Below are 16,561 nucleotides of genomic sequence, written 5' to 3'. Positions count from 1 at the left end.
ACCATTCTTCCCGTTCATTCATAAAGAACCATCCACCATCTGAGCTGGCAGTCACAACCCCAGAAGAGAGAGAAGTGAGAACAGGGTCAAGACACTTCCTGCCTTTTGAAAGTGTCCTATTTCAGTGTAAGCTGTATCTGATGAAAATTCAGGAAAAATCTTGCCTCTCTGGCCCACGTCAGAGCCCCCACCCCCAGGTAGCCACCTTTACCTGCCGAAACATCTCTGGGATATCATATATGTATGTTGTCCCTAAGGACTGTGCCTGGAACCTCTTGGATTGAAGCAGGTCTTTGGTCACGTACGGAGTGTTGATTAACATTCCATGTAATGGTCCCTGTTTGTCTCCATATGCCTGAAACATGATCTGCAAGAAAAAGAGGATGGCATGGGGAATTAAAAGACAAGAGAAAAAAAAAGTCACATGTGTTGCCTAAAGGGACCTTTTTTCACAAATTTTATTTCTTGAAACACATTTTTCGTGATTTGAATACCTAAGATACACCTCTTAACATTGGGTACACCGGTACTCTCGCCTCTACAGATTAACCAACTCCAAAAAATGGTATGTAACCAACCACAAATCACACGCTCCTCCTCTCACTTTTGAATTAGTGGAAATCAATGAGAAAGCACCAGAGTAAATTTCTTGTTTCAGAGACAGACTCATAATGCTTGCCTGTCAAAATGACTTGAATTCCATATTCAGCAACGAAGGTCAACTAAGCAGTCCTGGTATTTAAGTTGAGGAACAGCTATGCACCAAAGAGAACTCTGTCTTTCTTCAAAGATAGAAGGCTAGATCAAGGCTCTACCGGGTCACCTATACTTTATAGTCTACTGGCTCAGAAGGTACTTCATAAGTACACAAGCTACACGTAAGTACACAAGTACACGTAAGCTACACAAAGGCTTCAAAGATTTGACACAGTAGATTTTACCCATCCATCTAGCTAGCTGATTCTTGTGAGCTCATAAGACAGAGCCTTTAGTAAAAAGTATATATATTTTATTAAATATAATACACGTACATATATATTTCCCCCAGTATACTGTGTCTACAACTAGTGAATAGCTCCTACAATACCTATATTGTCACATAATAAAATCACCACACCAGTTTTTAATCATTTTAACTCAAATATTTCTAGAAGAGTACCTCATATTTCATATATTTAGATAGTTTTATTTGCTTATGAATATTTATAAGGGATGCCATTATTTCAATTCAATTAATATTTATTGAGTGCCCAGAGGTTGTATGACACTAAGCTAGGCACTTTATGCATGAATACATAAAACATAGATTCCCAGTGCAGTGACTACAAATGCAGACTGGGAAGTGAGGGTATGTGTGTATACCCACCTATCTCTTCGGGCCTAAAATATATAAGCTTAAGTCTACCATTAATGAACAGATTTGCAGGCCTGCTAAACAGGCACCAGGAGAGAATGAGGTATTCTCCTAAATCCTGGGTACAGTTCGAGTAAGTCAATCGTTAGCCCTTTAGATCAAGAGGAACAAACATGTTCTACTTACTTGTCAGTCAGGTCCTATTCTGGGCAAAATCTGTTGTGGACTGCTTAAAGACCCACAGAATCGAGCTCCCAATCCTCTTCCACAGAGCTAATGATGAAAGTCCCCAGGTGGGAGGTAGAATTAGCAATGTCTTAGTAATGTGGGAGGCAGAAATAGAAATGTTTCAAGAGATTCGAAGTGTTAAGTGAGGCTAGGGTGTAAGTATGTAAAAACTGGACTTAGAGGAGATAACCCAAGTCAAAATAAGGGGGGAAAAAAAGAGCAAAAGCAAGAGGTTCTTGAAACTATTGGGTTGGCCAGAAAGTTTGCTCGGGTTTTTATATAAGATCCAATGAAAAATCCAAACAAACTTTTTGGCCAATCCAATACATTCCTGTCTATTAGGAAAGACAAGACCAACTGGTACAATTTTGCAAGGTCTGGAATAAAGTCAGGCTGGTCATTCAAGCAACATAACTGTGTAGACTGAGAAAGCAAGTTGGAGAAAGCTCTCTGGGTACTTTCACTGCTGGTGGGAATTTAACGTGGTTAAATTAAACTTACACTTACTATGCCCCAATAATTGTACTCATAGATTTACTCAAATGAAAACAAATCTACACAAATATTTGGAAATGAATGTTCACAGCAGCTTTACTCACAATAGCCCAAACTGAAAAATAAAACCTCGGATGCCCATCAACAGGTTAATGAATATAAAAATTTTGGTATATCCATAAAATGGAACACTACTCAGCAACAAAAAGGAACACACCCATGATCCATATAACATGGATGATTCTCAAAAACACTACGCTTACCAAAAGAAGCCAGACACAAAATAGTACATATTGTCTAACTTCATTTATCTGATATTCCAGGACAGGAAAAAATTACTCTATAAAATTAGAAAGCAGATTGGTGGGTGCCTAGGGCTGAGGAGGGTGCCCTTACCTTTGACTGCAAAAGAGAACAAGAGAATTTTTGAGGGTGTCAAGTGGTCTCTATCATGACTGTGATGGTGATCACAGGTGTGTACAATTTCAGGATGAATTAAACTGTACACATAAAATGAGTGCCTTTTATTACATCTAAGTTCTATCTCAATAAAGATGATTTTGAAATGTATATTTCTCTCTTACACTGAATATTGGAAATCAATGGACGTATGTAACGGATTACTCAAATCTCCCTACTGACTGCCTGACATCAGTGCTCAGGATAGCTAATACCACAAAGACTATACAAGGAAAGTGAAATAAAATGAAACTCAAGCCAGTCAACTTTGCTCCTTGTTGACAGAAAGAATGAAAAATTATTCTCGAACAAGAGGTTGATAACAATGGATGGCCCTGGAAGTCTCTGAATGATAGATAACACAGATAACTGTTATAACAGATACATATTAGATATATTAGATGTATTATATTAGATAGTTATCTATCTATGTTACCTATGTTAATTCCATTTTCTGCTACCATGGCCATAGTCATTAAAAATTGATAAAGTATATACTTTACAAATTCATGAACATATGTACATATTTTATTTATCACACACCTTTTACCAGAGGCCATCAAAAGGGCTTCTCCTGGAAAAAAAATCTCTGATCCCATACAGTCTGCTCCCATAGAACCATGGACTTATTTTTTGATGGCACAAATGAAATCATACAACAGAGAAACTAATTATCTGTCTTCTTCCATCATGGGCAAATTTCTTGAGATGAAATATCACTTTTTACCTTTGTATCCCTACTGCTTCTTACATCATAAGTGGTCAATAAATGTTAAATTAACGAACAAATGACTGAATGATACGCATAGTCCTATGTTGTTTTAGATTCATGTAATGACTCACTAGAGCACAGAAAGGGAAAAAATAAATTGCTGGCAAGCATCAAGGAGGCTTTCAGAGTGCCAGCACTGAGTTGGAAGCTCTTTTGTTAGCTCCCTCCTCCAGCTGTGGGCTCTTGCATTCACACTTGGCAGTGGCCACTGAATCTCAACTGAAGAGCCTGAGGGAGACCCGTTCCTTTAGGGCTTCCTAAATACACAGGACCCATGGTAAGAAGGGAGCTCCCTCAGGCAAAAGGCAGCTCATTTATTTTTTCAAATACTTGTTGTGCCAAACGTAAGTCACTTAGTCGTTTCCGACTCTTTGCGACCCTATGGACTATAGCCTGCGAGACTCCTCTGTCCATGGGATTTTCCAGGCAAGAATACTGGAATGGGTTGCCATTTCCTTCTACTAAACCCTGAATAAAGGCATTTGTGCCTCTCATGCCCCTGTGTCACCCCTGGCCAGCATGAGGGAAATCTCAGAGCTTTCTAATAAAAGAAAGGACAGGGGGAGTAGTTATGAAGAACAAACATATTTATCAAAAACATTAAAATCTCAAGTGGCCATCTTATTTTTTACAAGAATAGACCTGCCTTGAAGCCATTGTAGAAGTTAATTAAAAACATCACTGCCCATGGAAAGCTTTGACTGAAAATGTCTTTAAGGTTGTCCTAAAAAACATCAAATGCCGTGAAAATTACTGAATACTCTTTCTCTTGCTCACCCCTTGCACTCTTGAGCGCACTTTCTGTTTTAACTGTTCACTTCTCATGGGATAGATTTCTCTGGCCATCTAAGTGGGAATCAAAGCACGAAATGAAAGTTCGCTCAGACAACTGTCCAAACTCAGAATTTGTCTTCAAAATCCTGGCAAGAAAGTCTTTTCTTACTGCTGTTCCCAGACTTAAAAGGACATAGATAAAAACAAGAGACACATAATCTCTTCATCATCCAATACATAGAATAGACCAAGATCTTGTGTACACATACAGAGGAGCAAGTTCATCCTTTAACGAGAAGAAAGGCACTTGCCAAGTTCGGGCCAGAGACCTAAAATTAACATCCCAGTTCTTAAAAGGATGTGAATAATGCTGAACAAAGCTAAGTCCTGTACCACAGCAAATGGCCCAAACATTTAGAAACTAAGGTGATCAAACAGATTAAAAGGGAATTCTCTGTTATCATAGAACCAATCTACTTTGAAAGTCACTTTTCAGTTGCACATTCTCAATTCTTCTACCTGAAAAAATAGGTTAAAGTTTGCCACTTTGCTTTTTTATAGATATATGATACTCTGAACTCTTTGCAGGCAAGATAATGTGTGTAAGTAGAACAAAGTGTAAATAAGATAAAATCTCTGCTTACTCTTGCTCAAGCTATTATTATATTATGTTGAAATTTCTTTCTTTGAGGTATTTCATACTTCAACAATCCTCCTTCCTTTCCTTGCCAATGAGTGGTCTAACTAGGCTGAAAACAGGAACAAGGACAAATCAGATTAGAAAAGACAAAATTGCTCAAGTAGCCCAAGAACCCTAAACTGCACAATTATTCTGGAGTCAGGTTCACTTGGCACCTGTTAGGGCTCCCCAACTCATGACCAAAGGTTAAGGGTTTCAAAACATTCAGGATCACGACAGAGGCGCTGCTTATGAGGCAAATGAAGTGTTTCAAGTTCATGCAACCATTTAAGCTAGGCGAGAATAACCCCCACCAGGTGGAACAATGGGATCTGTGAATTTGGGTCTTTCTGTAACAAGGACAAGTGGCTTCTCTCTGGGGGAACCAAGTCAAAATTTTGAGGAGCCTCCTTAACTACTGTACCTGAGCTGTCCTGGAATCAGTCACTTCCTTGTACAGGCTGATGTCCAAGTAATAGCCAGACTCGTTCGTCAGGAAGAGGCGGATGGGAATTGCTTTTCCAGTTGGTGTCAGGCGAATGTTGATTTTCAGTTCTGCCTGGAGGACGCGCAGTTTCCACAGCCGACTTCCATAGCGCATCACCATGCTCCGCACGGATTCCTCAATCTGACACAGACACATTACCAAGCACAAAACTTAAGCACCTTGTAACTAGGATCTGATTCAGGTCTGCCCATCTTTGGGAAGGGAGGAAAGGGAACAGATTCTGGTTTCTGGAGATGTGTCCTCCATGTATTCCTTCCAAAAAGACACACAGTTTCTTCCCAACCCTACTCTTAGAACAAGTCAGGGACAATTTCACACTGGCCTGGCATTTGAGTGGTTTTCTCTGGCTCACAACACCCAAATCTGTGCAACTCCCTTCCTCTTTCCCAACTGTATTCATATTCTGTGCCAAAGAAAGATCTGCAATATCTAAAATTAGAAGCCATGGGATTTAAGAGAAGGCCCCAAATAAGAATAAAATCTCTAGTTAAACAGCTATTAAGTAGCATTTATATGCATGGTAACTATGTTTCATTGCACTTTCAGGACCTTAAATCAACATAGCAATTACCACCATGAGCTTTTTTCCATACAATTTTATTAAACTTTATAATATATGTTTCTTGGTAAATTGTACAAATTAAAGAAAGGCAATTTGTAGGTGGTGCTAGAATGTTCTCTCTAAACAGAGCTCTGAAGCTAGGTCCAACTAGGATTTAACGAGATGGGGCATATGTTCCCTTATTTTTCTAACCTTTATACTAAGGCAGCTTAGTGACCCTCATTCTTAGGGTTTGGTGAGTTATTTTAACCAAATGGCCTTAGATGTGATTTTTCCTTATTGACATACTAAAGCAAAAAAGAATTTTTTTATTCCCAATATGGCTACAGGCAGCTAAGACATACTAGTCAAAACAATGTTTTCTTAAATGAAGTATCTAAGATGCTTTCTCAATGTCTTAGAAAATCTTTTTTAAAAAATCTCATGCCATCCTTCATTTGTGGCTCTTTGGAAGTATATTCCACTCTTGTAGTTTATTTTTGTTTCAAAGAATTTCAGGTTAAAATGAGTTTTAAGGAGTTAACATCTTTATTCCCACACTTGCTTGTTAACCAAGAGATATCTATTCATTCTTTGAAGGAACAAAAGTCAACAATTTCTAAATACAGGAAATTGACAGCTATCTGTGATTAGAAAGACGGAGGCAGGGCATATGAGCATTTGGAGTAGAAACAGAGAGGCTGATAGCAAAAACTCATCGAGGAATGTTAAATCATATCTACAAATATATATAGTGATAGAGTGTCCAGGGCACGTTTTAACTCTCCTAGTTTCATCAATCCCAGACGCTCAAGAGAATCTTTGCTTAAACCGAATGATGAGACTTTGTGAAACTCAGTAAGTAGCCCTGACCTCGGCTTTCCTGGCAGACAAGGCAACTAATCAGTAGTTTGAGTCTAGAAGAAAAAAAAAGTAGAGAATGATTTCTCGGGTCTTATACGCTAAGTTCCAAAAGCAAAAGCCCAGGCCTACCATGGCTCTTGAGAAAGAGGTCTCCTATTCAAATATACTGGTTCTCCTATTCAAATTCCACAATACCATAAAAAGGTTAGAGGGAGTGGAAACAAAGAGAGCAACCATCTTTATTATACCTGGGATAAAAGGTCAAGTACAGAGTCACTTTGCTTTCCTTCCTTAAATTATATGGAACGCATTTTAGAATAGAGCCTCGGGGAAGAAACCATACATTGTTATGTGTGGAATTCCATATCAACCGAATTTTCCTCTGTGGAAAAATACTAAGGAGAAATAGGTTAGACACTTTGGTAAGGCGTATTACTGCTCAAAGGCAATCAGGTGACCAGTAAAAAGAGGCAGTAATTTTGCCAAAATGCCGAATAATAGCAAAGTTAGTTATACCAGATGAGAAATCCTAGGGAATTAAACAAAATAGGACTGCCATCATGGTAAATATAATAAAATATCCAGTTACCAATGGAAGAAGACGAAGAAGTTTTATATTTTTGTACTGCTTATAAGTGACCATCAAGATAACATCATACCACATTCAGTGTTTTAAACCTTATACTTAAATGGATATATTTAATTATATACAAATTATATCACAAGATTTTTAGTGGCTTATATCTCCTGCAATACAATGGACTAGATACACTTTTAAACTACATCCATGAAAGCAAACAAAACTATGAGTTAATATTTAATGATTACATTAAATATATATATTAATGTAAATTAAACATAATTACAAATTAAAAACATAAATTAAAATGTATGATTATGAAATTTCTACTCACAGCTAAGTCTCACGGTAGATTATGATAGCTTTTAAAATTTTTAAAACACTGTGTTTAAAGGTTATTTACTCTGAGGTCACTACAGCAAGGGAGTCAGACACCATTACAAGCTTTTCAGCAGAAACTCAAAGGTGGGTAGTGGAGAAGTAAAGCTTCATAGCAGAACGAAGAGATACCTTCAGTTTTGAGGTATGCTTTCAATGGTTATATCAAATTTTTGATATCATCCCACAAACCCAGTCCTACAAGCATTCTGTAAACTTTAAAGATCAAGGGTTCAGTCAGCTGACCAAGAAAGCACCTGTTTCTAGGTCCAAGTGCAAACAAATAAGAATGATTCTCTCTGCTGTGTTGGCGGGTGCTGGGTGCGAAGCTACAGAGAAATGTACCTTTGATGGGTCCATGATGACTGTAGGAACAAAGTTGAGGAAGATGTGGTTGCAGTCAGTCCGGACATTTGTATTGTTAAAGGCGACTTCCAACTCATCCATGGCTTCCAGGAGGAGCCGCTCCCCTTCATTTTGTAGATATTCAAAGGAAGCTTCCTATGCAGGAAAGAAAATCACCATCAACATTAATGTATTTTATAGGGTTGGCCAAAAAATTTGTTTGTGTTTTGGCCAACCCGACAAGTCATAAGGCTGTTACGTAGATGTTATTTATCTTTCTTCCTGGGGTCAACCCAAAGACCTCAGGCAGCAGGGGCTAGCAAGGGTCAGATAAAGAGTTCCCACCAGCCCTTCCTCCTGCCTATTCGGTACCATTTTCTTACAATAAGTGGAGATCCTGGGCACCCCCAGAGCTGCAACCCTAGTAGGGTCACAAGTGCCAGACAGAGCAGCATAGAAAGGAAATCTGTTTAGAGAGGAAAAGTTGCAGAAAGGTTATGGCTATGGGATGCAGGAACAAGTCACACACCAGCTATGTAGAAACCACCCCTACTTTTAGACAGGTTTACCGTGGAGTCATCTCTAATTTTTTATTTTATCTTCTATCATCACCCAAACTTCCCTGTGGTTTTTCTGTTCGCATGCTTTTCCTTTTCTCAAGCAAGTACTATCATGCTTCCATTACCAAGAAAAATCAAATGAAAGGGAAAAAAGCCCTTTATTCCATGGAATATTTACCTCTGTGGGAGAACTGATTCTTAGACTTCTGGTGGTTATTGGACAACAGGATGAAAGAGAACAAGAGCCTTGATTCAAGGGGAAAATCTAATTTTGAATCATGGCTGTGTCTCTGTCCCTTCCCTCAGAGATAACTTTCCATTAAAGTACAGCACCCGGGGTCTTCTCAGGTTGCCCAGTGGTTAGGACTCTGTGCTTCCACTGAAGTGGGCATAGGTTCAATCCCTGGTCAGGGAACTAACATACTGCAAGCCGAGTGGCATAGTGCCCCCGCCTAAGAAAAAAAGAGAAGGAAGTACAGCACCCACCTTGGTGACCAGGTCAGAATGCCTGATGATTGCACGAACAAAGAACCTGTAGTCTGTCACTTCTGTGCCCACTTCCACCTTGGCTGCCCCGAGATACAAGTGCATCTTGTGATTGGCACATGGGATGGCAGTAAGGTCAAAATTTCTCATCCGATTCAGCTCTAACTGGAAAGCCAGGGCAGGCTCCAGGTGACGATAGATACGATCTTCCTCAAACTGAATACAAGAATTGGAGGAAAGAACAGCTTACAAGAGGCAGTTACAAAATTATATTATGAAATTGTATATAAAAGAGATGCTTAAAAAAAAAACATAAGCCATGTTGTGCCAATGAACCAAAGGGGAAAAAAGAGGAGCTACACACAAGGAAACTGCGATAACTGATGTAAGATTAGGCACTAGAGTCCCTGTTTATTTTGTAAGCTTTCAACATTTATACTTTTACAACTGATGATGCTCTCCATTAAAAACAAACAAAAAAACCCCATCAATTCCCTCAGAACTCCTCTAGCGTTTAAAGCCTTCATAGTCCTTTTTTTCTTTTTTTAAACAATTAACCAAACTACTTCATATTACTATCTATTTCACATACCAGTGTTTTAGTTTTATCCAACTAATCTAAAACATGTATGGGCAGGATCCATGTCTCATACTCTTACCATTTCTGGCAGAGTGAAAAAGGACACAGGAAAAAAAATGTTATATAATATTGAAAAATAGGTATTTGGCTATGGAATATCCTGTATCCATGCATAATTATTCATATTTCTTTTTTTAAAGTTGCATTTACATTTACTGTATGTTTTGCTGAAGCCAGACATGTTTAGAGTACATGTCCATAGAGTAAATGGAGAGAGAAAGCCAAACACATAGGTGGTTATAAGAAGAAACCAATGTGGTCTGAAATTTTATATTTTAAAATTGAAAAATGCACATAAACAAGCCTTGATAAATGAACTGTCTGTGGATGACGAGAATAATCCAACTAACTATAGCAGTCCTTTCATATTACATCATTAGGATTATCCTAATGGATGATTTTGAAAGTTATCACTGCCTTTGGTAGGTCAGGACATTACAGTGTTTCCTGAACCAAACTCTTTTGGAAGGGAACCTTGTTTATTTCGAAGACATATACAAGACAAAGGGAAGTATAAGTTCAGTTAGAGAAAGAAGAATGGTAAGAACATGTGGCACAGATACACTACTCTTGGGCTTTACTACTCTTGGGCTTTTAAGGAAAACACAGAGATTTTAAAAAAAAAAAAAAAAAAGAGGAAAAAAAATCAGTCCTTACCTTATCCCTTGCTCGGAACGTGAAAAATTTAGGAAATTCTCTCTGTGTTAAAGAAGGAGGGAAAATGTGTCAGTCCTTCATAGATACGACTCTTTGGGGATAAACACATTGTAGAGAAACAGTCAAGCATCTAGAAGACAGTTGCCTAGAAAACACGATCCTTACCTAAGCTTATTAGTCTAGAGAAAATGAATGATCCTCTGGGTAACCATCACTTTGACCCCACTTACAAATTTGAGAACCACCACAATACTAACCCAACTAATAGCTACCCTCTTCTAGGGTGAAAAATGGTATTTTTTTCATCTCCCAGGTGGACAACGTCTTCTTGGCTGTCGCCCATGGCAGAAACTGGCACGTAAGACCAACGCATCCTTATACTGCAGCACTGCAACAGTAGTTACCGGATTGATTTCCCAAGTTTCTCCTTAAGAAACTCTTATATAAAGTGTAAACTCACCAGAGAACATAGCAACCCCAATCCACGCTTTTTTCCCCCCTCATTCACTCTCAAGTCAATAATTTCAAAGGTTTAAACAATAACATTTCAAGACAAAGAAAAGTGTGAGATGCTACTTTGGTCAGTAGCCCTCTATGTCTAGGAAAGAATAGGGTGGAACTAGTGAACATGCAATCATTAGCTCTTACTGCTCTTTTGCAGGGCATTACCCAAGAAAGCAACCAATTTACTAGAACCTTATTAATTAACAAAGATGAATTCAATTAGCAGAGTCCATTAGTTTCTGAAATTTAACTTATTAACACCAAATACCCCTGTTTCTCGGATGGGAAGCTCTACTGGCAGTGTTGGAATCAAGTCATTATTATTTGCCTCCATAGGAGGTTTCATTAAGGCATCTTCTTCATTATGAGTGCAATGTAATCAAACACTTATCAGTACCAGGCAGAGAGACCAGGACTAGCTGCCTAAATACCCCTCAATGAACTTCAGGAACCATGAAGGAACCATGAACTGAAAGCCTTGTAGGTGGCAGGTGCTCTCATGTGTTGACTGTCGAATGCTCTCAACAGCCTCTCTAGAAGAGTACTGTTTGTTTGTTTTTTTTAATAAGTTTTTATTGTTGTATAGTTGCTATGCAATATTGTGTTAGTTTCTACTGTATGGCAAAGTGAATCAGTTGTATGTATACATATATCCCCTCTTTTTTGGAATTCCTTCCCATTTGGTTCTCCACAGAGCACCGAGGAGAGTTCCCTGTGCTACATAGTAGGTTCTCATTAGTTATCCATTTTATACATAGTATCGTTAGTGTATATACATCAATCCCAATTATTATCACTGCGGAAGATGAACTTGGGTCTAACGCTAGAGCCCATGCCATTTCATCTCTACCTAGCAAGTATAGGGTGTTACCTATCCTTGTTTTTAATCCAAATTCCTTATTTAGAGGACTTCTCTTTCAAGAACCATGTTTGTTTTTGAGACAAAAAACCAAAAACCTCAGAAATTAAGGCTTTAAGGAAAAAAAGCAAAATTCATGGTTCTTAAATTTATGGAAAACTTCTTGACTACTTCCCACGGGTCTTACACTTCATTTCAACTATAACTTGCTCAGTTAATAAATCTTTTTACATTTTCCTTGGCATTTTAACTGAAAAACAGCTTCTAGGAGCTTGTTTAGCAAGGCCAGCAAACCACTTGTCCAGGCGTGGGTCTTCAAAAGCCCTTTGAAAGTGGATTTTACACAGCACTGATCTTTTACTGATGATGTTTTGTCCTAAGTAATTCTCTAATTCCCCTGAACGACAGTGAAGAGCGTGGGGATGACTTCAAGGTTAAGCAGGAAGATGTTGCGCTGAATTGTCAGTAGAGTTCATGCTCGGGGCTTTATACAGTCTAGTTTTGGTTTTATTCTCAAGAGGTATGGCTTTTGGAGCATTAGCTAAAAAGTAACATGAGTCAAAAAAGAAGGGAAACAAAGTCCTTCCATGAGATTTTCTGAAAGAAAAGTCAAGGAAAGTAATGATACAATCTTTTAATCACATACTCTTCAATTCCTCCTGAACTTTAATTAATTAGTTACCTAAAACAGTTACTTAGTATACCACTTACGAAAAAGATGAGATGACGTGAACAAATGTTTTTAAACTTTTGAATAAATTTTTAGTTCCACAGTGAAGTCCTAAGCACAAAGCATTCAGAATAGGAGATGGCACAAACTTCCATGCAATAGTAAACCAGGATTAATGAGTAATTCTCTAAGACAGGGAAAGACTTTTACAGAAAATTGCACTTTTTTTTTCCCACTCAAAAGTCACAGAAATACAGAAAACACAGAAAAGAAGAAATCCCAAAGTCTGATTATAGTTTTAGTAAATTCCTTCATCCTACCACATCCTCATACAGCCAATTTTTCCACTAACGGCATTCAAGCTTACTCCGTCACTAATGTAATTGCTTTCTAGGCATTCTACTAGTGTTATGGGCAAATATCATAATTGAATGTACACAAAGAAAAACCCTCTTAGTGTTCTGGTACCAAAAAACAAAAGAATGCAACATTTCTCAGGAAGAAATTATACCCCTGCTGTGTTCTAATCAGCCAACCATCATCAAGACAATCAAAATAATTTGCCTAAATTAGCCAATCAAGACACCCTGCAAATCAGAGAATGTGAAAACCTGCAACAGAAAACATCATAGCTGATTATGATACTAATAATCGTGTTAAAAACCTAATGAGATGAAGAAATTGGAAGCTTGCTGGTGCAATTCTCTTTTACCTCAACATGCTGAGAACTAATTATATAGACTGTAATTAAAACAAAAACTCAAACCAAACCTTCTGAAAAACTAATAGTTGATCCACGAGCAAACAGAACTGCCAATTTTTTTCTAGCTTTATTGAGATATAATTGACATATCAATTTTTTTAAAAAGAAATGAACTACTAACCATGATAACTGTTTTTGATAGTGGGCTCTTCCTTCAGGCAAAAACAATCCAAAACATTTAAAGTGGGAGTCACTCACATAAAAATCAGTAAAACTGCAATTATCTCGGAGGTGATTCACAGCAGAATTTTTAAAAATCTCATGAAATCTTACAAGAAACAAAAGGAAACTACAGGTGGAAATCTGATTTAGAATCTCATCATGGTTTCTGGACCTAATGCTCTGTTTGGGCAGCCAAGCATAAGAAAAGATCCGAGAAACACGCATTTTAGCATCCTTAACAAAACTTTGGTGGGAAAAAATATGCAAAGCTTCTTAAAGTATACTACTTATGTTCCAATTAAACAGCATCTTCTGCTGCACTTTTTGGAATTCTAGATCTGAATGTGAATGAAATGAACAGAGACTTAGTACCACATAAAACTGGAGAACAGCAACTTAATCTAGTTATAGAAATTCAAAGAGACTCTTCTTTTGCTTTCAAGGCCCCAATTTTTTTTTTTTAATATGAAGAAGATACTTACAAGGATAGACTTGCTTTTCCTCAAATTTTCTGTTTAAATATCAATGTTAAGCATTGATATTCAAAGTCCCATTATGGTATTTGATTTAATTAGATGGTTATGGAAACAGACTCAACACCAAGCCTCCTTAATGTTGGTGACTACTCCCCACTGAGAAGAATGGTCTCCATGTAGAGCCAAGAGACATAGGCATCAGCAGACATTTTTGTGGACAGATCTCCGGGGACTGTGTTGATGAAATAATATTGGAAATAATTCCAGCCTTTGCTGCCATGTGAATAAACACCTAATATCCACACTGTCTAGGAACCTCCACTCGGCAGTGTTCTGGTTCTGAAGCAGCCCAAGAGACGACGACTATGGAACAGCGTGGCTGCCTCCTTCCACACCAGCCAGGGTTGCTCTTGAACCAAACGTGGTAACCTTCCTCCTCTCCTTGCCCCCTCCCGCGTGTGTCTCCTCTTCTACTCAATAATACAGGGATTTCACAGTGTAGAGCAGGGGAGGCTGCATACATAACAGTGGATTACCAGGAAGCCAGAGAGATCAAGGGATTCATCACTAACGCTCCCGGAAAGCTTCCTCTTTTTCACACTACACTAACTAGGGGGCAAGCGCACATCAGATGACATGACAGAGACCAAGTGTCCTTCAAGCTACCACCAGTGGAGGAACTTGGAGCAGCACCATGACAGTGAGCCCCGGATTTGTATAACTCCGCCAGGGCTTCCTGATTATGGCAAATCCTGGCCAGAGTTCAGTAATAGTCACCCTTGCCCCTTGCATAATCGCTAAACATGTCTCAGGGGCCTAACATAAAAACACCCCAACTCCTCTGCCACCCAATTCTTCAGGGCAAATCCAGTTCATACCTGAACCTTCATGTTCTCTGCATCCTAAAGCAACGTTTCCTACATTTCTGACAGATCAAGTCACTTGATAATTTAACTGATTTCCCTCATGCCACTATAAATGGAAACCGGACAAGGAATGATCGGGAAGACCACCTGCTGGGCTCATTTCCAAGCAGATCTTGCTTATACATGTCTCTCTCTATTCAACTGAAATCCAGAAATATTAAGAGAGTGGGGAGAAAAAAAAATGTTTTAAAGCTGTTAGATGTATTCTAGGACAGGATGTAGATTCAATGATAAGAAAGTGTCCCCAAAAAATGTCCATGACAATTTAAAAAAAAATTTCAGTGGAGGGTTTTATCATAGAATGCTGATTATTGAAAGCCAGTTAGTGTGCAATAGACATGAAGACTCTAAGGAAAAAGGAAACCAATTTTACAAATGCAGTATTACGCCCCAGAATAATATATATTCCAAAGTCAGTGATGAAAGAACAAATCAGATTAGCGCTTAAGAACATAGCCCGATACTTTTTCTAAATCCAGGGCCTGGCTCTGGCATGTCTACCTGAGTTCTGATCAGCATCTACCAGCCACAGTATTTATTCACAGATTCTCATACTCTATCCCCAAGTATCAATTTTATTCTCTAAGCTCCTGATTTTTCTTCCTAAAGCCCCGGGGTTCTCTTTAAGCTCCTCATACTTCTCCACTGCCTCCTGTCTCCTATCTACAGTTATTGATTGATATATATCTGCACTCTGCTTGATTTCCTGACATCAATAACACAGGGGAATTGTGGAGTCCACAACATTTCCTGAAGCGTTTCAGAAAATCCTAGCTCTTCAGCCTGCAGGCCAGGCTCTCTTGTTTCTCTATAGACTAGACCAACAAGGTGAACTGTGAAAAGGAAAATAGAATGTCAAGTGTAAGAGACCTAACAAAGGTGCAATAAAAGCCACCCCACACAGGTCTTTGAGCTTAGGAAGTCCTTTCCAGCATCCCAAATGTTATCTTCATTATTACAAGTGAGCAGGGCTTGAAAACTAACTTAATTATCTTGATTGCTAAAAACAAAATAAAATTCTCATCAGAAACATTAAGACTTTATAAATATCCTTTGGAATCTTACTTCACCATATCAGGAGTAATTTTTAAAGAAATATTTTCACTACATTCAGCCCTTTGAGAAAATGACATCTTGACTGCAAACTGGATTTTTGACCTCACTGCTATAATGATACTCAGTATGCTCATACATAAATACATCATGGTTCAGATACCAGGCTATTTAGTGAGTTCTCCCTATTCACATTTTTCAATAAAAATTTTAAACTCATAAATATTAATAGTTAATTTGGTTACATGGGAGAACCAGCAACTTAATTTTTATTTATTTCCTCCTTGCAGAATTAACGTAAGAGAAAAACACTAACTTGGGCTCTGTTAAGGCATTTTAAATAATAAATGATTGTTCTTCAGAATTGGCAGATCTCAATAATAGAATCTGAATCCATCTTTGGTAGAAGTCAAGACCTCAAGTATGAGTGGCAGTCTTTGATTACTGATTCACTGCGTGTGCAGAAGAAATTACTAGTTAGCGCCTGCTTCTACCTTATTCATTTGGATAAATGCATGTGCTCACTCTTAACTATTTCTCAGAGATACATTGAGAATTCATTATAGGGGAAAAAAAGGTGGGGAGGGGAACCCTTTAGTCTGAATACTCTGTAGAAGACCTGAATATCCATTCTCATACTTTTTCAAAGAAGAAGGACCAAACATCAGACCAGTCCTTCTAAAAATAACCAGCAGCTAACAGATAAAACAGTAAGTGACCTTTCATCATGGTTTCTCTTACTTACATGAAATCTCTGATCCACTTCATAGTTGACCTGTTTCCTGAAATCCTTTCAAATGAAAGACAGAATGGAAGGGGAAAAAAGCA

The 16,561-nt window shown here is 38.2% G+C and overlaps 1 protein-coding gene across 8 annotated transcripts in view; it reads right to left on the bottom strand.

The window, feature by feature from the left end:
• ACACA (acetyl-CoA carboxylase alpha) overlaps positions 1 to 16,561 on the bottom strand; it is a 277,322-nt gene that overhangs the window by 88,949 nt on the left and 171,812 nt on the right. For all 8 annotated transcript variants that reach the window (XR_014080652.1, XM_081584563.1, XM_081584561.1 and 5 more), the window contains 6 exons: positions 16,479 to 16,523; positions 10,321 to 10,362; positions 9,024 to 9,239; positions 7,978 to 8,133; positions 5,186 to 5,389; positions 212 to 367 (listed from right to left, as the gene is read on the bottom strand). Coding sequence is in view for 7 of the 8 variants with exons in the window: in XM_081584563.1 (XP_081440689.1) it covers positions 212 to 367; positions 5,186 to 5,389; positions 7,978 to 8,133; positions 9,024 to 9,239; positions 10,321 to 10,362; positions 16,479 to 16,523 (819 nt within the window). In the remaining variant the exon portion in view is untranslated. The remainder of the gene's footprint in view (positions 1 to 211; positions 368 to 5,185; positions 5,390 to 7,977; positions 8,134 to 9,023; positions 9,240 to 10,320; positions 10,363 to 16,478; positions 16,524 to 16,561) is intronic.

The sequence above is a fragment of the Giraffa tippelskirchi genome, chromosome 3 (assembly GCF_054371585.1).
Source record: "Giraffa tippelskirchi isolate mGirTip1 chromosome 3, T2T-mGirTip1v1.2.pri, whole genome shotgun sequence".
NCBI lineage: Eukaryota > Metazoa > Chordata > Mammalia > Artiodactyla > Giraffidae > Giraffa > Giraffa tippelskirchi.
The sequence above is the reverse complement of the archived record's forward strand: the minus strand, read 5'-3'. Positions and strand labels throughout refer to the sequence as shown.